This window comes from Panicum hallii, chromosome 1 (assembly GCF_002211085.1).
Source record: "Panicum hallii strain FIL2 chromosome 1, PHallii_v3.1, whole genome shotgun sequence".
In the NCBI taxonomy this organism is placed as follows: Eukaryota; Viridiplantae; Streptophyta; class Magnoliopsida; order Poales; family Poaceae; genus Panicum; species Panicum hallii.
Window position 1 is genome coordinate 10,748,443 of NC_038042.1, and position 25,943 is coordinate 10,774,385.

A 25,943-nucleotide genomic window follows, 5' to 3' on the forward strand; every position below is an offset into this window, starting at 1 on the left:
GTACTCCTGCCACAGGATTAAGCGGCAAGCGCTGGAGGCGCAGTGTGACGACCACAGCAAGCTCATTCGTCAGAGACCTCCACAGGACCAGGCACTGCAGGCTGCGGCTGCGGATCTGGATGTGGCTGGCCGACTGGGGACGAAGAAGCATGCGAGCAGGTGGTCGATGCCCCTGGCGTCGATTACGACGCTGCAGAGGCCAATCTCCTCGAGGCAGGGGAACACGTCGGGGCCGCACGGGAGGCCGGCGGTGTGATAGAGAGGGAGAGGAGCAGGGCACGGAGAGGAGGCGAGGTGGTGGCCGAGTTCGCGGCGAGGGTGCGAGGCGGCGGCTGAGGGCGCGGAGAGGGGGAGAGGCGGCTGGGGGAGAGGAGGAGGAGCAGGCGCGAAGAGGGGGCGACGCGGCGGCTGTGAGGAGAGCGAGGAGGATGATCTCAAGCAGGAGGCTGTAGGTGAAGAAGATGAGCGGGTCCCACCAATCATAGGGATATAGAGGGAGAGAGCACGGTAGGATCGGTGTGAGTAAGAAAAGTAAGTAGGTACCATGGTCATTTTACATTGCCGGTACACGCTGGCACGAGGAGGTGGCGAACCACACGCGTCATTAAAATTGGTAAATATGTAGTCTCCGGTTTAAAGGGATGGCAAATATGTAGAATCCAAAATAAAAATTGTTTTTGAAGAGATGTCATCCGTAAAGATGGTAAATAGTTAAATACCCCATCAGCGGAGGAAAGAAAAAATCGAAGGGATATGTTCATTACCAGTGGCAGATAGATAATATGAGCAAAATATACCTCCTGCAGCCAAAAAATGTAGAGATGAAGTTTCTGTGAAAGTTGAACTACACAAAAACTGCTTTTTTACTAGAACTTAGTGGGAAAATTGCTTTTTTGTTGGCTTTTGACTTTTTTAAAGCAAAACAGGTTTGGAAGCCAAACCTAGCAACTCAAGCTGCCGATGGAAAAGCGGCGTCAATGGCGTTCCCAGACAGGCGGCAGGGCACAACTGAAAGTGCCCACACTAGTACGCACATCGTTAGGAACTGAACGATCACCAACGACCCGGCAGCGACCGGCAGGCGGTTGACATTCCTCGGATCCTTATCTCCCATGTCCATCCCGGCACGACAAACAACCAACGGCTCACCTCACCCCCCGGCACGTCGTCCCGTCCGTCCTGATCTGTCTCGGATGGGCGTCTCGCTGCGTGGCTGCCACGAACGCCAAGCCACGCCGGTCAGATTGCTCCTCTCGTCCTTAACTTGAGAGCCATAGCTGGGGTTCTCCGAAGACCTTGTGCAGGTTGCCTTCTTCGTTCCTGCAAGGCGCGGCGAGTGAATTTGTGACGCTCTGCAGCTCGATCACCTGCCTGACGCCTGTATGCATCCGCGTTTGTTCACTTGTTCGCTCACCTCAATCTTTTTCTTCAGCATGTCATAGGTACATCTTTTACTTTGTTGGTGAAACTGGATGTCTGATCAACGTATATTTAACCAAGGGAAGATCGACGTATATTTTCTGAACGATGTTGCTTGTGATCATAGTGTACAATGAGGGCATGACTACTGCCACCATCAGCGGCAACATCATGGAGGACGCCAGGATCGGCACCTTCGACGCCGCCGGCGCGTACCCGACGAAGCTGCCGAGCCCGAGGATGCTGGCCGCCGAGCGGGAGCTCCACTCTCCCCGGCGCGAGCCGCCGTCGGGGTTCCGGAAGAGCCTCAACCCGATCTACGCCGACGCCCACGACGCCACGGCGGCAAGCGGCTCTTCTTCCACCACGACTACGGCGACATCGAACTCGTCGTCGTCAGCCGCCGCGAACCACGACGAGGACGACGCGCACGCCGCCGCGGCGCCGGCCGTGCCGACGACGACGGTGCCCGCGCGGCGGCACACCGGCGGCGGGGACGGCCGGTGGGAGGCCGTCCGCGCCGCAGAGCCGCCGCTGAGCCTGGGCCACTTCCGCCTCCTCCGGCGCCTCGGCTACGGCGACATCGGCAGCGTGTACCTCGTCGAGCTCCGCGCGGGCGCCGGCCGCGGCGCGCTCTTCGCCATGAAGGTCATGGACAAGGGCTCCCTCGCCGGCCGGAACAAGCTGGCCCGCGCGCAGACGGAGCGCGAGATCCTCGCCCTGCTCAACCACCCCTTCCTCCCCACGCTCTATTCCCACTTCGAGACCGACAAGTTCTGCTGCCTCCTCATGGAGTACTGCTGCGGCGGCAACCTCCACTCGCTCAGGCAGAAGCAGCCCAACAAGAGATTCACAGAGGACGCGGCCAGGTAATTTTAATGGAATTTGATGGATTTTTTTACACATTTTAAACAATGAAATCTTCGGAAAGAGATGAAAATTTGATGAATTATAACCACATTTTTTAAAAAATATAAAATTTGGTGCAGGTTCTACGCGTCCGAAGTGCTGCTTGCGCTGGAGTACCTGCACATGCTGGGCGTGGTGTACCGGGACCTGAAACCCGAAAACGTGCTGGTCAGGGAGGAAGGCCACATCATGCTCTCCGACTTCGACCTCTCCCTGCGGTGCTCCGTCAGCCCGGCGCTCGTCCGCTCCCCGTCCGGCCGTGTCGGCACCGGCGGCGGCCTCGCCCACGTCTGCATGCTCCCGCGCATCCTGCCGGCCAAGAAGAGCAAGAAGAAGAAGAACAAGGGGGACAAGGACAAGGCCAAGCTGGACGAGCCGCCGGTGGCTAGCGGCGGCGGCCACGGGAAGAAGAAGCCTCCGCCGCCGACGTCGCTGGAGTTCACGGCCGAGCCGACGGGCGCGCGGTCGATGTCGTTCGTGGGCACGCACGAGTATCTGGCGCCCGAGATCATCCGCGGCGAGGGCCACGGCAGCGCCGTCGACTGGTGGACCTTCGGCGTGTTCCTGTACGAGCTCCTGCACGGCGCCACGCCGTTCAAGGGCTCCGGCAACCGCGCCACTCTCTTCAACGTCGTCGCGCAGCCGCTGCGGTTCCCCGACGCGCCGGCGGTTAGCGCCGCCGCCAGGGACCTCATCCGCGGCCTGCTGGCCAAGGAGCCGCAGAACAGGCTCGCGTACCGGCGCGGCGCGGCCGAGGTGAAGCAGCACCCCTTCTTCGACGGCGTCAACTGGGCGCTCGTCAGGAGCGCCCAGCCGCCCTACATCCCCGACTCCGCCGTCGACCACTGCTCCCAGCTCACCAGCGACATCGTGGGCACGGCGGCGGCGGCGCCGGGCGGCACGCCCAAGAGCGCCGGCCGGAAGACCAGCTCGCGTCACACTGATTCGTCGCATGTTGATTTTGAGTACTTTTAGGATGTCATCAAAAGTGATGATCTCGCTCCATTTGTATCTCACATTCTCACTATCTTGTGCTTGGCTTGCTAGTTGCGTGTCCTGAATCAAGATTTATGTATTCCTAGTGAAGTACATTAAAAAAGCAAATTTATTTGGCTGTCTTTCGTCAGTTCTGCAAACGCGATGAGCTTAAGCTTTTAATAGTATTATCATCGCTGGGTCTTGCTATTATTGTGTTCATATTTTTAAGAGTTTTGCGATTCATTTGTCACATGATTTGTTGGCTAAATCTTTTTAACACACCTGATAAATGTCATGTTTGTATGCATTGGATTGTCATAAATTGCTAGGTTTAAAATACAGTACAAGATATTCTCAATTTTAAGCCTTCTTGTTGATCACTTAGAATTATTTAAGCTAGATTTTATAATCTATGGGGCAACCAAACAGGGCCTTTTCACTAAATAGTTCATGCAAATGCATAGGTGCATGACTCTAGTATAGATAACCGAAAAATCTCGATCAGGTTGACGGCAAACATGTAAAGAAGTCAACGTATTTCTTGGATGGATTGGCGAGCATTTTGAACGACGTCGGGATGGGCGGGACACTGATCTCCAGTAGCCCCTCAAGTACCTGCACCACCGTCCCCATGCTCGGCCTCGCCCTCTCGTCATCCTGGACGCACCAGCACGCGATCTTGCACGCCCTCTCCACCTCGGCCATGTCGGCGTCGCCGCGGATCCGGCCGTCCACCGCTCCCATCAGATCACCTCCACCGACGAGCAGGCTCGCGGCCGTCGACGGGAAGAAGTCCACCGTGCCGTCCTGCCGCTGCCTCGCATTCCTCCGGCCCGACACGACCTCGAACAGCACCATGCCGTAGCTGAACACGTCGGCCTTGGCCGTGACAGCCGTGCCGGCGACCCATTCCGGCGCGAGGTACCCGGCCGTGCCCCTCATGGTGGTGAGCACGCGGCTGGAGTCGCGGCCCATGAGCTTGGCGAGCCCGAAGTCGGCGACCTTGGGCGCGAGCGCGTCGTCGAGGAGGATGTTCTCGGGCTTGATGTCGCAGTGGATGATGCAGTCCCTGCATTTCCCGTGCAGGTAGTCGAGCCCTCTCGCGATCCCCAGGGCCACCTGGTACCGTGCCTCCCAGCTCAGGTGGCTGCTGGTGGCCCCGAACAGGTGCCTGTCCAGAGAGCCGTTGGGCATGTGCTCGTAGACGAGCAGCCTCCTCGTGCCCTCGGAGCAGAAGCCGAGCAGCCTGATGAGGTTGACGTGCTGGACCGTGCCGATCGTGCTCACCTCCGCGCGGAACTGCTTCTCCCCCTGGAGACGGCCCTCAAGCTTCTTCACAGCGACCGGCTGAGCTGCGTCGTCGGCCAGCGACCCTTTGAACACCGAGCCGAAGGCACCGGCGCCGAGCTTCTCCGAGAAGTTCTTGGTCGCGAGTTGCAGATCGCGGTACGTGAACGCCACCAAGGATCCTTCGGCCACCCTCCTCGACGCCTTGAACGCCCTCCGGCTTCTTCTCCGGATGACGACGATCGAAACCACAGCGATGATGGTAGCTGCAGCGACGAACCCCGCGACGACGAGTCCGACGACTAGCCTCCGGGTACGGTCGCCCGCGCTAGAGAACTCGGACGCGGCCAGGCGGATCGAGATGGTGCCGCCGCCGCCTCCGGTGGCTGTGCCGATGCCGCTCGTGTCTCGGAGGTTGATGAGGTCTCCGTGCCACACCGAGCAGCTCCCGTTGTAGGAGTACGCCGTGCAGGAGCAGCTGTCGATGCACGCGCGCTCGCAGTCGCCGGCGCTCGCAGCCACCACGTTCTGCGCGTCGATCGGCAGTCTCACGTTGGCCATGGCGTAGAACCTGTCCTCGCCGCCGTTCACGTCCCGAGAGCCGCATCGCAGGCCGGCGTCCCTGGCGCAGCCCGACGTGTAGTCGCCCTGCGCCCACTCGAGCGGCCGCCGGCGGCGGAAGCCTCGGGGGCAGCTGCAGGACTGCAGAGCGTTCTCGGCGCACACGCCGGACGGCCCGCACAGCGCGTAGACGTCGCACTGCGCCTTGGGCTGCGACCAGAACTGCTGCCACTCGCCTGCGCCCTCCACCCACATGAGGAACTTGACCTGCCCCGCCACGTCCATCCGGAAGTGCGCCACCACGGCGTCGTCCTCGACGTGGTAGGTGAAGTAGCTCTCGTTCCCGGCGTCGACGTAGCCGAAGGTGTAGGGGAACCCGTGGGAGGGGTTGGCAGCCGTCATCTCCGGCACGTCGGTGAAGATGTGGTCGGCGGTGCTCCAGTTGCCGCTGGTCCAGTACTGCTTGCTGCTGTTCCAGTTGAGCAGGTATTGGCTTGTACCGCGCGGGTCGAGCTCCAGGGAGAACATGCTCGGCGACGGGTCCTTGTAGCCTCTCCACGCGACCAGGCGGTCCACCTCGCCGGTGAGCTTGTTGCGGCCGAGCTTCCCGCCGGGGAGCCAGGTGTCGGAGAAGTGGTCGAAGCTCTGCCACAGCACGGCGGAGGTGTTGGAAGCTTCTGCCAGGACAAGGTTGCCGGTGTCGAGGATGATGCCGACCATCGGGACGGCGGAGGAGGCCATGTTGGTGACGTTTGTCGACCAGATTGGGGAGTTGCGATGGTCTTGAAGGACCATGTTTCCGTCCCTTGATATGGAAAGCTGTGAAGACTCGAGGTCGGTGATTGGGGCATCTCTGTTTGCAACCCACACGATGTCGCGCGTTGAGATTTGGTTGTACCGAATGCCCACGTACCACTGTTGGGAGGAGTTGTCTGTTGCATTTGCAAGAAAATCCGCATTATTGGAGAGAACAGTAATATATGAATCAACATTCAAAGTCGCACAATATTTCAAAGTTAAAGTCTGACGGATTGAGTTTTAAGGACCAATTTATAGTTGTGTGCTTATTGCTGGTTACTCACTCCGTTTCAAATTGTAAATTATTTTAGCAAATCTAGATATATAACTTTTAGCTATGCATCTAAATAAATACTATATCGAGATGCATGGCAAAAACTATATATATCTAAATTTATCAAAACGACTTACAATTTAAAACAGAGGGAATATAATTTTAGGTAACGGTCATCCATAAAGGCATATTGTTCTAGTCTGCGGTCTCATGCATCGCCACGTTATCTTGAGACGATGTAACAGACAATACATATAATAGAGGTTGTCTTATAAGTTGTCTCATAGTAAATATATAATTCCATAATTTGTGCATAGCAAAAAGAAATATTGTGAGTTGCATGGCAACAACAACTTATATAATGGTGACAAAGTGATCTTATAGTTCTAAATTTTAGCTTACGAGGCGGTTGTCTCGCGAAACAACCATCTTATTCTCTCTCCTCCCTCTCTCTCTTCGCCACCTGATCAAAAATTCTACATAGACTTGTATGAGACAATCTATAGGACCGGTGATGTGTAACAATGTACTTACCCTACAAATTTTTAGAGAAACATTGACCTTAGAGCCCGTGATCGGTGGACCAAATCCCAACTATTATGACCCAGTCCCGAGGAATGCGTGAGAGGATGAGTTAAGCGATCTCTTCCTCATCACCGCAAGACACCCAAAACCTACTTGTCGAGGTGTGGTTTGTACGGGACTACGGGACTGACTTTGCAGAACTACACCCCCACCAGCCTCTGTGATGTACGTCCTCTTCACCACCATTATTGCTAACCTCTGCTAGATCCAACTACGCCGGGACGATGCCCATATGCCACCACATATTGATGGAGCACCTATTACGCCGAGCAAGTATGGAACAACAACGCCGTAGTGGCATCTTCAATCAGTGGCGGACCCAGGGACCGAAAGGATGGGGCCAAGCTTGAGACAATTTTATTATCATCTCCGGTAGAAAAAAGTTGTGACCACAGCTGATCAAATTTGAACAATTAACTATTCGAGCAGTCGAACCTATTCTAGTTATCAGCTGATCTCTAGTATTTTATTTGAACATATGTACAAGCTAGTTGCCTTGCATTGCTTCTCTCTAGTGGAGGCTAAAGCACACAAGAACTTGACACATACTTTTGCTGTTATGATTTGCAAGCACTATCTGGATTCTTAAATCTTACAGGCATGGCAACGAGCGATGGAGCCCAGGCCAGTGCCCAGGGTGGCCAGGCCCTGGGTCCGCCGGTGTCTTCAATTAAGAGGCCAGTGTTTCTCAATAGGTCAATTAGGTGTTTATGTGATTAGGCTAGACAAGATCCTATGACAATTGACCATTTTAAGTTCTAATACTTATGAAGTAAAAGTTTGATAAATTTAATTCAAAATCATGGGCTTAGCGATTTTAGCTTAACCTTTCAAAATTATGCTCTTCCATTTCATTTTAGAAACCTTTTCTTATATGTTTCCATTTCGTTTTAGAAATTTTTCTTATATGTACTGTGTTTTTCATTTTGTTTTAGAAGTTTTCTTATATGTCTTGTTTGCATTGATTAATTGTTTTTGCTCTGGCTCGTGATTATATTTGTTGGCTTGGAACGTGACTTTGCAATATATGATCGTTGCGGGGCTCACTCATGCATCTAGAGTGCGGGCCGGAGGTTCTACAACTCGGATCCAGCCCATGTGGTGCCTACTATCCTCAAGAACAATGCTGTGCACAAGAAAGGTTGAATATCATTCGGCAGATTAGGTTCGACTTCTGATGGGAGTGAATTAAAAATAAACCTGATTTAAATAAAAATATATATAAAAAATAGGTGGAGGTTCCCCCCCTAACTTCGGTCAAGAAAGGCCGGATAGCTAGCATCAGCCCATTTCACAACAGGCCAACAAGCAAGAACGAGAACAACGCAAATGCAAAAGCTCGCTGTTCCCGCCCTTTTCTAGGTCTGACCATGGTCAAGAAAGGCTGGATAACTAGCATCAGCCCATTTCACAGGCCAACAAGCAAGAACGACAGCAACGCAAATGCAAAAGCCCGCTGTTCCAGCCCTTTTCTAGGTCTGACCATGGTCAAAACAAACATGATTATTCTACTAACATCAATCTTGCATTTCCAATCTTTTGAACTTTTAATTCTTTAACATTCAAAGTGAAACACCTGACAGAAAATTATTTCCAATCTTCTGAGAAGAACAAGAAAAAAATATTTATATTCATGATTGGAGAAAGCAATAAAGATGTCAACCATCCAAGTTTGAGCGGGTCCACGCCATCAGCCTCGAGCTCGACCAAGTCGCAGGTACGCGGGCTCATCAGTGGCTGGTGTTTAGCTTAGTAATGACTAGATGGGCCCACCTCTCTTTCCTATGCTCAACTTCTATAGACTATAGCTGTAAATTTTGGAATTTGTTTCGTCAAGAGCTTCTTCCGTTAATCCCTTCACCGGGAGGATTGCGGCCTGGAGGGGTATTGAGGAGGATTTTGATTTGTTGAGGATTCATTCCCTTCTAACCACCTTCAATTCCCTTCAAACCGAACGTACCCTAAAGGATTAAAAACACTCATCCACAATTGGCAATTCACAAAAAACTGTTCTTAGGTGTTTTTATCTACTGTTCATGTGCATCACATTTGCTCACTTCATAGATCCCTTTTGCAGATTTGAATAGCAAATAAACTTGGGAGAGCCCATTCGCATGCTGACAGAATGCATGATTTCAGATTTCTCAACTTCAAATCGAACAGATTTTCAGACAAAAGGGAACCTTAAAAAGAAGAAAGTCATCAAAATGTGCAGGAAACAAAGACGGTACTAGGTGGACACACCTGGCTGGAAAAAGCCGAGCTCGAACTTGCCACGCTTGGACACCAGACTCTGGCCACCGTACAGCGGCTGGCCCTTGGCGATGGTGTCATCAGCTGCCCGCGACAGAGCTCCATGCAGGAACAAAAAGGCGAGGAGCACAAGCACAGGGGAGGAAATTTGTCCACAGCTCGTCACCATTGCTCGAATCGACAATAACACCAGACAGCACAACAATAGCCAGGTAGGTAATGAAGACAACGATGCTAAGAGAGTGAGGGAACAGGAAGGGAAAAGCAGAATAAAGGAAGCGAATGAAAGAAGAAAAAGGATGGTAGAGTCGTGGGAGATAGAGAAGCAGCTAACTGCAATGGTCCAGCCGTGCATACATGTCACATCTACCTTGAATGGAGATAGCATTAGAGGTCAATTCTTCAGCTGTCCAGCGGTACCACATTGTTGACTGTCCAATGCTACCAAGGGTCCTACCATCAGTATTTCATCAACAAATTTCAATCAGTCCTTTTCCCACCTTAATACCCACCTTCTCCACCACTGTCCTCTCTCTAGATCTCCTTCCAGCGTCAAACCATCTCACTCGCTACCCCACTTTCCCTCGTTCAGCTGCCATTGCACCCAATGCCACGCTATCTCGAACTTTGTTTGAATACTTCCTAATCACATTTTTTTTTGGAAAATAGAATTATTTCCGGCCTCTTCCTAATCACATATCTAATTCATATCTATTATTTTAATACAATAATTTTAAAAGAAGCCACCATATTCACCAATAGGGTCTAGAAATTACCACGTTAATCCAAAAAAGAGAAGAATATACGCCGTAGGATTTTATGAAAATCTAACGGCCTAGAGTAACCAAAAAAGTTCATATCAAATAGGACTAATAAATATATATAAATTATAAATTTTATTAAATAATTTCATGATTGGAAAGAGGGATGTGAGCCTGTGTCTCATATAAGTCCATGCATCTACACTTATATAACGCACATGTTGATTCCATATAACTCATATATATGTTAGGCAAGTCAAAAAGCATAAGAGAAAAGAAAAAAAGAAAGAGACCGCGTGCAGTGGATGCACAATAAGGAATGTTAAGTTCTAAAACTTATAAGCATGTGTCATCCAACAATAAGAAATAATCAATATTTCTACAAAAATAATAGTAAAAATATTACTATGGCGTTAATATTTTTTCTACAGCCATTGAAACATGTTTTGAATAGTATATAGGCAAAATGATTGTTCTCGATGTTTTAGAGAAATGTAATAATAAAAAAAAGATCTATGGAGTAGCTGCCCATACGGGAAAATAACAAATTTGGGTGAGTGTGCCTATGTGTAAGCTATGTTCTTTTGAAATTTCAAAAATTAAAATCCAATTCGTGAGCTTTTCAAGATTTGACACTCTGACCGACATGTCAATGACTTAGTTTGACCCCATATCATTGTGATATGAGTGTCAATTCTTGAAAGGCTCGCAAATTGGATTAGGTAATTAAAAAATAAAGCAAGTCAAATAAAAATATGTGTATACATTTGTATACCAGTGTTAAAAAAAGCCATCATGTTCGTCTAGAGGACCTAAGAAATACCACATTAATTAGAAAAAGGAACAATATACACCATCGGATTTTATGATCTAACGGTCTAGACTAATACAAAGAGTCCATATCGAATATGACCAATAAATATATAATTTTAATAAAAATACGACCAAGAAATATATAAATTTAAAAAAATAAGAAAAATAACAATTGATTTTGTGATTGGAAGATATGAGTCCATGTCCCATACAAGTCCATGCATTTACACGTATCTGACACACATGGTAAAATTTTATATTTGTTCACATATATTTGGCGAGTCAAAAAGAAAAGTAATAAAAGAGTATAATATAATAAAATTTTATATTTTGCTAGAGCATAACAGTAATCTAAAAGAGTCCATGCAAAAATAAAAGTACGATTAATAAATATATACAAATTCAAAATTTCAAAATTCAAAGAACAAGTCCATATCCAATACAACAACAGGCAAGAGACTAGCAATTATGTAAATATTATTTCACGTTGATGAGGAGATAAGAAGCCTGCAATTGTATAAATATTATTTTCTAACCAGACTACTTTGTATCTTGAGGAGAGATAGGCTTAGATATAATCAGCCATTATTTTTTTTTATCCTTACTACCTGCTATTACCTTGGTAGGCTTCAATAATACCACCCGGATTGCAAGCAAAGATACAAAGCCAAGACCGATAGTTGGGGAGGAGGTGGTCGCCATAGATTCTTCCGTTAGATCATATAATCTAGCCATGGCTGGTGCAAGTCGTACACAACATGAATTATTTGCGCAACAAAGCAAGTCGATGATCTACCAAGCGAGCTTTCCACCTACACTATTTAGAGTGGAAACAGTTGATTGATTGGCATAAGAGAGCAAGCTGCAAGTTAAGGCAAAGCACAATTTTGAGAGTGACCAAGGGAGAAAAAATATTGCGACTGCCATATAGAGGCACAACTTAACAAGAACATATGGGCTGGAGAACAACTCGGATCAGAAAAAAGAAGAAGAGAAAAACAACATTATGGTTTGGCTATGGTAGAGCTGTGATATGATTCCAATCTAGCAAACTGTAAGAGGTTGATGGCCATGGAGAAAAGCAGTGTATTGGCCGTGAAGAAGTGCAGTTGGAATACAGCAACATTTGGAGAAGACCTCCACGGTCAAAAGATAGAAGAGGAAAGCGACAAGGGCTAAGAGATCTAGAAAGTGATTAGAGAGTGCTTAACTTGGTGAGTGCAATGATAATGAATGTAAGGGAATGAGGGCACGAGAAGGACAAGCTCTATTGTGCAGTCATTTCGAAATCGAGACGTGATGCTAACTTACTCGGGAGGTCAAGAATCACCCTAACACATTCTAGCATCACTATTGCCGCCGAGGCATGGCAATCACCACTAGCGATGATCATAAAGCACCGAGGTGGTGATATCTCGCCGTTAATAAGCATTGTTATTGGTGGATGCCCGTTTGGCTAAGGGCCAAAAAAAATTTAGGAGAGAAGAATGATAGTGTAGTCATGGTGTATTTGCGATGTGATCTAAATAATCAATTCAAATCAGTATTTAGCATGCATGCCCGTCCATAGCAAGATACATGTCATGTTCAAAGAGAGAGGAGGACGCACATGCTCAATGATTGCAGCATAGTGGGCAAAATTCCTAGGGGCAGCGGAGCCAGAAGAGAGGGCACAGGAGAACATGGCGTGTTTGGAACCAATCCACTTCATACTTTCAACTTCACTAAACAAAACTCTATGGTGGAGTAGCTGCACTGAAGAACTCTTTTAGCTGTATGATTTTCCAAATCCAATAAAATGTACCAGGGAAAGTCTCCATCTCCAAAAAGTTTGGTAGAGTTGGAGTACTTGGGAGGTAATTCATAGTGAAGTGGCTACAAGAGAGGGGGTGGGGGGGGGGGGTCGAGCACAACAATTAATTTGTTAATATTGGTGCATGATTCTTGGTGCAAAATTTAAAGGTGCATTAGCTGTGAGACAAAGGTAGAAATGGTATGGAGATGTAGCAATTGGAAATCAGAGAACAAAGAAAAGAAAATGAGATATTTGCATACAATGAGCACTAAAGAGGATGCATCCAATTCTCATAATGGTTTCAATTCAAATTCAAAAATAAATTTTGATTATTATCTATGATAGGCATTCACCTTAATTTTATTTTAAAAGGCTAAGGATAATTTATCAGCTACCATAACAAAAACTCAAAAGTATACATTGTCGCTCAAAAATTTAAAAATTGTATTTATGTTAAAAATGTAAGAAATTATTGTGAAATAAAAAAATTAATTTTAGAATAAAAGATGCTAGCTACCCGTGCTATTTGTGCGGGGCACCTTGCTAGTTTGTAGTATTAGAAGGGACTAGGAAAATTAGTTTATTACCCATACTAGTCTATATTATTAAAGGGATAAGTTTATCCAAACAAGACCTCTTGTGGTGGGAGGCTCTGGTGGATCCGAGCCCAGTGTGATGAGTGAGCTGACCATGGCCGTAATATTTGCAATTTAGCCCTTTTGTGAAATTATTTTTACATTTGGATCTCCGACAGAAAGATTCCCAGATTTGGACCCTAGGAACGACGCCAAAGGTCATGGCTCCATGGGTACATAGCATGGCGCCGTGAGCTTTGGCGCTGTGCTATTCCATGTGGACGCCAGCGTGGCAGGTGCCCGAGGCAGAGTGCCAAATATCACGGCGCCGTATGTTAAATAACACGGCGCCACAGATCATGGCGCCGTGTATTAACACCACGATGCCAAAGATCATGGTGCCGTGATTGGGTCCTCAGCAACACCCTTTATTTAGTGGTTTTGTTTTGATCTAACACCCTCTATTTTGTGGTTTTTATTTTTATCCAAACATTGTACATAAACTTTTTTATACGTACAAAATGAGGCACTTGTCATTGCACAACCTAGACTTGGAAAAATTCTAAGTCTTGAAGAGAAACATCATTTGCTCCTAACTTTAGGAATTCCAAATATGTGCACGACATTGTTTAGTTATTCCTAAATTGATTCCATTGCAAATTACAACTTTGTACTACATTTGTAGGATTTGGTTTGTAATAATTGAATGTTTTGCAGACCCCTCTCCCGATATGTGTTTTTTGAGCAGTGGAACAACAATGAGATCCAGGAGGAGGACATGGAGTACAGTACATAAATACGCATAACAAATGAAATTAAAGAGTAACAAACCAGTTCAGTACATAAATGAACACGCGCAACAAAAGAAGTGACATGTGAGGACCTGTAGCAAACAAGGGTAAAGAGGTCCTGTATTAGGTAAATAAAAGAAACAACAAACATATGGATGTAGCATAGTAATAAGATAGGTCACTCCTAGTACTGTCCCCACATAGCAAATTGTGTTGCCCCTTCTTCGTAGTATCCTTCCATTGCAGGTGGCGGTGGCGGTGGCGGTGGCTGTGGAGGCCCCTTGTTCTTGTGACAAGGGCAGTTGCAATATGGATCAGTGCACGGCGTCTCCTATAAACTGGCACCATTACTATTGTCATCCTCCTCCTCGTTCCTGTCACCGCTGCTCACTTCCCTTTCTAGCTCGAAGATACGATTCTGCAGGTACTCGATGTACTCCTGATCCGGATCAAGTGGAGAAGGATCGACTCACCAAACAAACTTGCAGTTTTCTGGAGCATCGGAAGACTGTAACAAATATCTCATGTAAGTTGTAGAAAATAAGAGAAACATATATAAGAAACGAATAGTAGTAATGGCTACCCATGCTCACGGCCATTTGAAGAAACGACGACCTCCATCCGTCCCGTTGTTGCACATGGACTAAGCAGTCCTCACCATGCATGCATTTAGGCCATGCTTCTTTGCGGTTATCGTATCCTTTGAGAGGGTTCTCGTTGGTGAAAACATTCTTGCTCTAAACTGGAAACTCATACACTGCTTCCAAATAGGAATCAAGACCAAAAGACCCCTCCCAGACAATGGGAGGTCCCTTCCTTCCCCCATTTTCTCTCCCAGTGCCGAAACCCTTCCCACTAAACGACCCTCCCCACATTTTTACTCCCGTGTCTCTTGTTTTGAAGTTCTTTGAAATGCATCCAGCAATGCGTATATATAAGTGGAGCCAGGATTACTAACCGGTGTGTGGGAGGAGTAAATACGCCTGTAAAGCCTATAGATCTATCATTGAAAAGTCTATTTTGAAGGATACTGAAAAGCCTATTTCTAAACACACTAAAAAGGCTACAAGCTATCCACTGAAAAGCCTATTTCGAATCGCACTGCAAAGGCTAGAGGCTACCCTCTGAAAAGCCTATACTCTGAAAAGGCTATACTCTGAAAAGCCTATACTCTGAAAAGGCAATCCTTTGAAAAGCCTATACTATGAAACAGATATCCACTGAAAAGTCTATACTCTGAAATGGCTATCCACTGAAAAGCCTATACTCTGAAAAGTGTTTTCGAGGGGTATTGTGACATGTCAATATTTTGAAAAGTCTATGATTTCTGATACACTGTTGTATAGGATCTCTGACGTTTGCTCTTGAATGCTCAACCCAGTTTTGGACAGTGAGTACTGACATGGTAAATGAATGGTGCCCACTCGATTTGATGCATAATGCTGATAAACAAATCCCGGCTTTGCATTACTAATGCTAGTTACGTAACGATAAGCTATCAAAGGCTCATTGCGTCTCTACTACTACGGTACATGACACTAAGAGCCTTTGATCTAAATGGTAAACTTGAACAATGAACTGCAGCGGCATGTGCAACACGCTAACCTAGTGTTGGACTACACCTAACATGCCTTAGGGAATGTAAAATGCAGGGATTACATGGCAGTGCTTTACTGAGTGCACCGGGGATATTTCTCCTTCCTAATAGCATAGGGCTCTGCTTCCTTCGCTCGGCATGCCCTCTCTCACTTCATCTCCCTATCAGCTACATGCTCCTCCACCTCCTGACGATCCACCTCCTCCATCCTCTTTCGGATATCTTCTTGATCTTTCTTGCGCTTCTCCTGCATCCGTTCGTGGTGCAACATTCGCTGCCACCTTTCCCTGGCCGACCTTGCTTCACGTTCAACATGGTCCTTAGCTTGCTGCGACTGCTTGGTGTCCAACCACTGGACGAAATCAAATACAGGCGGTGGAGTTTGTGTCCACCTGATGTTAGTATGAAATACATCAATGGCATCTCGGCGTGTGATGTAGTACCTTAGGTCTGTCCTTGCTGTATCTCTTGGGCGGATCATACTTGTAGTTCTTGCACATGAAAAACCTCATGTCGAAGTCGTCGCCCAACACCTTGGACTCCATGAGCTTGCACAAGGAACCACAGAAGCACATAGGCACCTGGATTCCTTGAGGCACGCTTTCTCTCACCTTACTCCATGGAATGTAAGGTGATCCTGAGGACGACATGGTGTTGAGGGGTGGTGGATCTACGGTGTGTTGTCATCGGGGGTGCAAAGTTGGCTGGCCTTACTTATAGACCATTTCAGATGGTGTATAGACATAGTTCATGCAGGAGGAAATGTGCATGTGGGCCCCTGCAAAGCTCTGCGGTAGGTCATGGGCAGATTGCATCCGTCTGAAAAGGCTAGACCTTTGCAAAAGCTACACCTCTGCAAAGGCTATACCTGTACAAGCCCTGCAAAGCTCTGCCAAGGGTAGAGCACCTACCTTTGTCAAGTCACATCCGTATGCAAATCTATATTTTTTAAAACAGTTGCACCTCGGATACAACTTAAAAAGTTAACACATTTTTATATTTACGAAAGCCAAGGAAAACAATCATAGCGCCAAAGGCTATGGCGCCGTGCTCACACAGAAGGGCGCCAAAGGATGTCGCGCCGTATTTTAACTGCACGGCCCCAAAGGACAAGGCGCCATGGCCACATAGCATGGTGCCACATCCTTTGGCGCCATGCTATGTAAGCATAGCACCATGTCCTTTGGCGCCGTGCCTATTTTCCTGCACAACACAACGCACAGCACAGACCACAGCACAACACAAACATAACATGGACTACCACAGCGAGCAGCAGTCCTACGAAGGCACCTCTGCAGCTTCTACACCAAAGACAAGGTTCTTGGTCAGGGACACCATAACAAACGGAAAGAACTTTGAAAGTTGCAATGTAGTACCTCCAACACCTCCCTTATATGTCCCTCATTCCCCGGGCTGCCGACCGGGTAGCATAGCATGTTATCCATGTCATGGATAGTCTGCATGACAGATGTACCCTGCAACTCAGGAGACATTGAATTAGTTGTTAGCATCCATGTTGTTACGAACCAAAACGATGAAAGTAAGTTCATTTCATGATGACACTTACCACTCTGTCTAGGATGGGTGCGATCTCTACTACGGTGCCCTCTCTAGCACGGGTTTCGTAGGCGGTGTCCTCATCATCCGAAGAAGCGATGTCCGCGTAATCATTTGCGGTCCACTTATGTCGCAACTTGTTCCGTGTGGCACTGTGGTACCAACCAAGCGCTGCCGGAAGGCAGCTCTACTGGGGGCCCCACCAAGTCTAGGACTGTCATCGAGGCGCCGCCACCAGTCCACCATGTTGTGATGATGGTGAGCAAAGTTCGTCACCTTCCTTTGCTTGACCCGATTGAACCTGTAGGGAAGGACACGATTTGCGATTGTAAGCATCATGAAGGATATGCAATGAAGGACACGATTCATGGGTATACACATACTTGTGCAACTCAATGTTGGTCGAGACCTCCTCGGCCGGCCAACTCTGCTCCAACCCGAACTGACAGGCCACCCTATGAGGCAGATGAATCTCGACGGCGTAGAAGCATATCAGAGGGCACTTAACAGTCCACATGTACTCATATCTCGCTTGCACATTGGGTTCAGAGGCATCACAAGTACCTGCTCGTCCAAGTACGGCTCCAACATGACCTGTAAACAAATGGAAATGTAAGCAAATGTGATACACGACGAATCCAAACTCACAGAGGAGGGGCTCAAGATGTCGAGCTCGTTGCTGTAGTCCATGTAGGCGCGCTTGGTTGTGGCGTAAGGAGGGCTGATGGTGTCCCACAGATACGCAACCGTCGAAGCTAAGTCGGGCACACCAACAGGCCACCACTAACGCACCTGAAAGACCCTGGGTCTACCTACGGAAGTTGGCTCCACATCCACAACTGAAGCAGTAAGGTGCACCCCTACAGACTTGAGCTCTGAGCGCGGCGTCTGCAGCTCTCACATAGCTGCCCGTACAGGAACCCAAGGACTGTCGATCCCCAACTGTAACCCCTGGCCTCGTCCCAGTCTTGAAGGCAGTGTATGTACATCCACAAAGCGCAGTCACCGGTGGCGTCGGGGAAGAGAACTGATCCGAACATGTGTAGCTCCCATGCTCTGCAATGGAACGTGACCGTCGCTTCATCCACCTCGCCTGGATAGACAGCAAAGGCGGATCGCAACCACAACAAATGCACTCCTGAGATGCAGCGGCTCCTGCTCGGCTTGTCTTCTGGAAGTGCAGTCCCCAGAAACTGCTCCACACGGGCGCGCCACCCGTCAGGAACAGCTAGGCCAACGACTAGATTGCCATGTATTGGCAACCCCAGTAGCATGGCGGCATCCTGCAAGGTGATCGTCATCTCCCCGCAAGGTAGGTGGAAACTATGCATCTCCGGCCTCCACATGAAAAGCTAAGAAAAAATGTTAGTCATTTGCAAAAAAGATATTAATCTGAAGTCGATGGTAAAGTAGACTGTTGTTTGTGACTGACCTATTGACGAGAGCAGTCAGTGCGGCGGGGTTGAAAGAAGGCAACCCACAACGTAGAAGGTTGGCGACGACGTGGAGGCCGGCATGCCGAAGGAGTGGGGTGTACCGCTCGTCGTACACCATGACCTACGAACCATCATGCATCCAGGGCCGAAGTATAGGAAGAACCACCTGCAAAACATACGCAAAACAATAGTGTTGACTCGAAGAAAAATGAAAATAGGGTGAAAAATGACACAAGTTAGTAGCATGGCTTCTCCATGTAGTAGTTGTTAAAAACATACCTGCTCATCCTCGATATCCTGGCCCTGTGGTCCTTCTCGTAAAACTGATCCAGCAACTGGTACACCACCATCCTGCATTAGAAATGAGACAAAGTGGTTAGTATATGAAAATGGAAAAGTAAACTACGCATGACACAAAAAACAGAAACAAGGCAAGTACAGGATGCACATAGCACACATGTAGCTAAATGTAACGCACACAATACCAAACCTGATGATGACGCCCGCACCGTCGCGAGTTGTGCCCAAATTGGTGGCAAGTGCCGCATTGGGTAGGCTCGGGATCTGCTAGAAAAGGATTGGCTTTTCTTCTTCTATTCGCGCCAGGAATCCGATCCATTTGCATTTTGTACTTTGACCTCTTATGACTACCCCTCTTCTGCCACTTTGTGCTCGGGTTTACCACATACTTGGGACCATCATATGCTGCCCACTCCTTCTCATCTCTGAATGGCTCGAATCTGGGAGACCAAGTGCTCAATAACGTGGCCACACTAAAATCTGTTGTGATTTTAGATTCGACACCAAAACGCCTCGCTCAACAAGCTGTGACCATGTGCGAGCAAGGGAAATGAAACCGCTGCGGTCTCATGCAAGTGCATGTAAACTGTGTGATGACCACCTTGTGCTTGAGGCCCTCTGTTAGCTCTCCAGCATCATTTGTACCCCCAGGCTCAACAACCTCATAAGTGCCAGTTTCGTGGTCAAAACACCGATACTCCTGCTCAGTAGCCTTTAGTTTGGCTTGAGTAAGAAAATCAGACTGAGTTGGTGCCGAACGTTGCCCTTGCCTCATCAACCTTGTGGCATCACCATGCCGTCACACGAACCATTCCACAGACTTGTAGATCGTGTATGCAGCAATGGCAGTAACGGACAAACCATGAACGCCTTTCAACAAAGCATTGACACTCAGCCATGTTGCTAGTCTAAAATGAGTACCAGCAGCCACCTATATCATGAGCCTAGACCATTTCTCCAGCTCAGGCATCAGCCTTGAAATCCATGCACGGCCCTCAGCAGTTTTCTTCGATTTCAAGTCTTCAAGCTTCTCCTCAAACTTTTGCACCTCTAGTTGACGACACACCTCCTCAAAGAGTTCGAAGTTATCCTTATTGGTGCCTTTCCTCATCAAATTATCGGCAAGATGGTGAGTGCACCACTGATGGTGAACGGGACCATGCCCTGGAATATTCTCCCTAATAGCACCCAAAATGCCAGCATGCCGATCGGATAACACACAAATAGGCCTACCAGGACCGACAACATGAACCCGAAGGAGCCTTAGGAACCACGACCAGCTGGCCCTATTCTCCTTCTTAACCAATGCAAAAGCCTTCGGAAGAAGATGATCGTCTGCATCAATCCCAATAGCAATCAGTAATGTCCCCTCATACTTGCCGGTAAGAAATGTGCCATCTATAGAAAACACGGGTCTGCAATGTCTAAATGCCTCAACACACTAACCAAAGCACCAGAAAGCCCGAAAGAACATCTGCCGGCCATTTACCTCTTCGTCTGACTTCAGGATGTACTCGTAATGCATTCCAAGATTCACTGCTTTGCTTGCATCCAGCATAACTGGCAAACACTCATACGCCTCCTCCCAATCTCCATAGACCAACTTCAACGCCCACTGCTAGGCTCTCCAAGTTTTCCCATACTTGACCGTGTAATTCCATTTCAATCTGATAGCCTGTATGATAGCACCCACATGCATCGTCGGCATCTGCTTGATCATTGGGTACAATCTCATAGTGATGAACTTCTATGTCAACTGCCGATGCTTCTGATTAGGCTCAGAAGACCCACATGTGTGTGGCCCGCAAACAGAGTAATCCTAAACCTGTCTGAACCCTTCAACTTGCGAGCACAAACCTTCCATGCACAACCGGCTCCCTTGGATTTGATGGTGTAACGCCTTTGTTGGCGTAAGAGTTCTTAACCCAGTACGGACGATTGTGCACCACAATATACTCTTGCAACCACAATTTCAATGCCGACATGTCCTAAAACACATGCCCCTTCTGAATGCTGCTGCTAGATCCTGGGAGAGGAATGACGGGCTCAATCACACCCCCATTGGCAACTGCTCTATGTGACTGACTAAGGTCACAAAAATCTGACACAAGCGGGTCACGACCAGGAAACAACCTCCAAATAATATCTATGGAACTCGATGACAATGGAGGAGCCGGCCGCTCGTCATCTGAATTAGCAGCCCTCGCGGCCTCACACGTCTCCTCATCACCACTGACTTCAACATCCACACGGTTCATCGCCCGTTAATCTATAGGAGGCTCCGGAATATGTATAGGCGGAACAATAGGTGGAAATGACTCATTCACCTCGTTGTGTCCAGGATCCTCATTGCCAGGGCATACCTGCCCTCATCCAAATCAACACCTCCATCAACCTAGGTCAATATAACCTCTGAAGGAACAACTTGCACAGGCCCAACTTCATCATCTGCATCATCGACCACAGGTGACCCAAGTACCGGTAAGTTGTTCAGATCCATAGGCCAACCATTGGGTGAAGCCTCTCTTGGTACCTGGCGCACAAATAGGTCCAGAGCTCTAACCTGGCTGTCCATGACAATTGACATGTAATTCTTCCACTCATCTTGCCCACTAATTGAGATCAGCCTCTTATTGCGGACCCTTGGACCCAACATCAATGACCCCTTGTACTATGTTATCCACACCACCCCCCGTCCATCTCAATTTCTCATTCACTTTGTCCAAAATACTGTTGAATGTTGATCTACAACTGAAAAGAACCGACAATTCATGCATGTTCTCAAGATCGACACCACCGATATCATTCCTCCTCACTTCACCACCATGATATAACATAACAAGTTTTTCCATCTATCAAAGAAAACAACACACATCATTGCACAATAATACAAGAAATATACCGACCAAAAAAAGACATACCAATGTATAAGACCTACACACCAATTCGGCCAAGCTAAATCATAAAAATTTGTAAGCACCACTAACCCAGCATACACTGTAAAGCATACCGATTTTACTCCCCAAATACACACCTACAAATGAATGTGTGCATTCCTCCTTAAACATTTAGAAACAAAAATAAAACCAACTAACAACATTTAGAAACAATATGCAACTATGCAAAGCTCCACTTATCTACAAATATTTATGAATGACTACACATCTGCATCACTAGTGCATCATTAGTACATCATCTGAATTTCGGCCGCCGAACTTACTCAAAGAAAAAAGAACATTGACATAACCTAATGAGCCAAAATGAGCGAATTTCAACTGCAATTCAATCTAAAATAAAATGATACACATATCTCTACCACATGTCATCACCACAGCTTCACTACATCTCTATTTTGGCTAATCAAATCTTAGCCACCACAAAATTCAACATTAACTACTCCACATCATATGCATGATATACATATCTACCTAAAATTCAAATAATCCAAGATGGAAACACATCTACACCCGCTAATCAAACTTAAACTGAAGAAAATACATCTACAAATACAACTAAAATTAAACATAATGCATATCCACACCTCCATTCTTCCTTCTTGGGTTCCTTCAAAATATAGCTAAAATAGAGCATTCTAAAGGATAAAATCAAGGGAGGGAGAGCCTCTCACCTTGCTTGTCCAGGATCCGAAGCTTGCCCCGGATTTGCCCCCAAATGGGCGAATCTGAGAGGGGAGCGGTGAGAGGGAGAGAAGAGGAGGGCGCCTCCTCCTCTGTTCGGTCGAATAGATGAGAAGAGGTGGGAGGGGAGGGGCGGGCGCGGGGTTATATCCCTAGGAACGGCACCACGCCCTTAACATCGTGCATCAACGGTCGGCACCACGCCCCTTAGCATCGTGCATCAACGGTACGGCGCCGCAGCACCTGGCACCATGCGTTAACAGCACGGCGCCGTGATCTTTGGGTGCCGTGCCTCAGGCACCTACCACGCTGGCGTCCACATGGAATAGCATGGCGCCAAAGCTCACGGTGCAGTGCTGTGTACCCATAGTGTCATGACCTTTGACGCCGAATCTTTTCTCTCGGGTCCAAATGTAACTTTTTTCAAAAAATGGCTAAATTATAAAAATTACGATGACCATGGCTCCAAATAGAATGGTCACCACTATCTCCTCGCTCCCAAGGGTAACAATTGCGGTCTCCTCCTCACATAGCATCAGCCAAATCCCTGTTCGACCCTCATGTTGCAACCTGCTGTCCTCTCCCTAGTAAGCACGTACTCCATGGTGGCACCATCCAATAACCGGATCCCGTGGCTCGGAGACTGATGTAGATCGAGGAGCTCTCCATAACAATGTGCATGGATAAACACTACTGCCACTCAGCAGCGTGCTCTCTTCCTTTATGATGTTGTTGTCCGGATCTGGCTAAACACACGCGCGTAATGGTGGGGGTAACCTTGCAGAGGGTTGTATAGCGTGACGCCGTCGAGGACTACTGTAAGACTATGACCAACATTAGAGTATGGTGACATATATATTGCCCTATTGACCGTACTATTGTCTTATGTCCCTAGGCTTCTCTCAGTTAAAAAAACCTAGAGCCGAAAGACACAAACCAATGCTGAGTGTAAGACACAAAACGAGTAGACAGGATTATAGAAACCTAACTAACTGAAGGGCGACTTTGACGGCGTGTGAAGACTGGACAAAGACTGAGGGCCCAAGATGACGACTTGATAACGACATGGAACATGCGACTTAGTAATTAGTAATAGTTGGATATACGCTCAACAAGATGGCTAGCTGCAGAATGTGTGGCGTAGAATGGGGCCGTGAACCAGCCGTTTTTGGACCAGCGGAGCAGGGAGGGAACAATTGACCGTTGTCATCAAGCCTTTGGTCAAGACCTTGAGTCACCTGTCAAAATCTGGACGCGGCATAAATATATCCCTCACGATTAGGGCGAATGCTAAACTAATTCATCAACCAGTCCGACTAGCTAGTAGCTGCTTTTTTGTTTTCATTTTTATTTATAATATCGGCACATATAATGGGCTGACAGCATGGACACTTGAGTCTAAACTGTTGAGAATATAGGCAGATGCAATATTAAATTTCATATGAAATAAATAAAGATGAACATAGGAACTAACATACATAAGTCTAACATACTAGTCAGCATAAACAGTATAACCAGGAACTCAGGATACATGCTTAAGGAACAGATTAGATCACAGAACATGTACTGAGCCTTGGCTGGAGGATTGACAACGACGAACTGCCGCTGCTGGAGACGACGAAGGCGGTTAGCCTGTGAGGTGACGGAGTTGCGTGGAAGACGCGCCGTGGTGAAGATCTTGAGCAGTCGGGCAAAAGCGCTTCCCAAAAATCTTATTTGCCCTCTCCCGGTGCAGAATCCCAAAGGCGAAGAGTTCCGGAGACCTGCTCTCCCGTTCGCCGGTGCACGCCGGCGCTCGGGATGGAGAAGACTATGGTGTCGGCGCAGCAATGAGAAGAGGCAAAAACACTAGGTTTTGGTGTGTGTTTGGTGGAGGCCGATGAGTCATATATATATATATATGGAAGTCAAACCAACCTCGCATTGTGATCGGGATCTAAACCGATTAGGTTTAGGGTTTAGACTTCCATATCTCGCAGACTTAGGGACCAAGTTACCAAAAATTAAAATTGCAAAAGGAAGCCGTGCGACGGCCCATTCACGCAGGTGCCGCACGCCCGCGCGCTTCGCCCAGCCCGACGAGGCGTGGCGTGCGCGCATGTGGTGTTTTATTTCCCTCCTCCATCACATAGTTTGGAGGAGTGAAGACAACCTCTATATTTATATTGGTCATCCCACTCCTCCACTAGTAAGGTGGGATTAAATTTGTACCACTTCCTCTTGCGCACATGGGACTTTGAGATTTATTAAAATTTCTGAATTTGTTAATTGGTCAAGCCCACTAAAATTCCAGCATAAACAAGTAACAAGTTAATATAGGAATATAGGGTATATAGAGAAAGGGTCCAAATATATGTGGGATATGGTATTTGAAGATATTATGCGAAGATTACTAGTAAATATGTCAGGGTATATCCAATATTCAATATATGATTATATATAAGGAAAGTGGAGATAGAATCTCTCTGATTGCTTCAACTTTGAGAGCAAGATTAGGACTCCAGAACAGATATGTTAGTTCCCAAGTGCTACGAGACGAGAAAGGGTGTGGAGATCTCAAATATGAAGAACATGATCCCAAGAAGAGGAGACAACATCAGCCTAGAGAGTATGGCGCTACTGCAGCAACCCTATCACCGCGGGTTCTAAAAGCCCTTCAACGCCGGTTCCGAAGAGTGTTGGATTAGGATCGACAGTGATGGGTAGGTCATCACTGCCAGTTTATGAACCAGCGGTGAAACTCTAATTATCACCGTAGGTTTGTGATCTGAACCGACAGTGATGACCAAGATCATTGGCACCGGGTCAGTTTCAAAACCACCAGTGATCACTACCGGAATCAGGGGCTTTGCCGAGTGTCCCCGATTACACTCGGCAAAGGCTTTGCCGCATGTAACACTCGGCAAAGGGCACTCGGCAGCGATTTCGTCGGCAAAGACGTCTTTACCGAGTGCCTTTTGTCGGGCACTCGGCAAAGACTTTGCCGAGTGCCAAAAAATACTCGGCAAAGAGAAGCACTCAGCAAAATATAAATCGAAAAAAATTCAAAAAATGAAACAGAAAAAAACGAATTTATTGGGGGAGGCATGCACATCCAACTAGTCACCCATCTAATAGGTTTGTGATCTGAACCGACAGTGATGACCAAGATCATTGGCACCGGGTCAGTTTCAAAACCGCCAGTGATCACTACCGGAATCAGGGGCTTTGCCGAGTGTTTGGGACACTCGGCAAAGCCCCGATTACACTCGGCAAAGGCTTTGCCGCATGTAACACTCGGCAAAGGGCATTCGGCAGCGATTTCGTCGGCAAAGACGTCTTTGCCGAGTGCCTTTTGTCGGGCATTCGGCAAAGACTTTGCCGAGTGCCAAAAAATACTCGGCAAATAGAAGCACTCGGCAAAATATAAATCGAAAAAAATCCAAAAAATGAAACAGAAAAAAACGAATTTATTGGGGGAGGCATGCACATCCAACTAGTCACCCATCTAATAGGTTTGTGATCTGAACCGACAGTGATGACCAAGATCATTGGCACCGGGTCAGTTTCAAAACCGCCAGTAATCACTACCGGAATCAGGGGCTTTGCCGAGTGTCCCAGACACTCGGCAAAGCCC

General features: G+C 47.5%; 2 protein-coding genes across 2 annotated transcripts; one reads left to right on the forward strand and one right to left on the reverse strand.

The window, feature by feature from the left end:
* The first annotated feature begins 1,573 nt into the window (after positions 1-1,573).
* Positions 1,574-3,464, forward strand: LOC112900646 (serine/threonine-protein kinase AGC1-5-like). The gene is made up of 4 exons (XM_025969483.1): positions 1,574-1,810; positions 1,892-2,288; positions 2,409-2,709; positions 2,767-3,464. The coding sequence occupies exons 1-4, from the start codon at positions 1,591-1,593 to the stop codon at positions 3,301-3,303; spliced, it is 1,455 nt and encodes a 484-aa protein (XP_025825268.1). The 5' UTR covers positions 1,574-1,590; the 3' UTR covers positions 3,304-3,464.
* A 212-nt stretch (positions 3,465-3,676) lies between these two features.
* LOC112900355 (G-type lectin S-receptor-like serine/threonine-protein kinase At2g19130) lies at positions 3,677-9,328 on the reverse strand. The gene is made up of 2 exons (XM_025969184.1): positions 9,056-9,328; positions 3,677-6,086 (listed from the first exon to the last, which is right to left on the reverse strand). The coding sequence occupies exons 1-2, from the start codon at positions 9,231-9,233 to the stop codon at positions 3,808-3,810; spliced, it is 2,457 nt and encodes an 818-aa protein (XP_025824969.1). The 5' UTR covers positions 9,234-9,328; the 3' UTR covers positions 3,677-3,807.
* Positions 9,329-25,943: the final 16,615 nt, after the last annotated feature.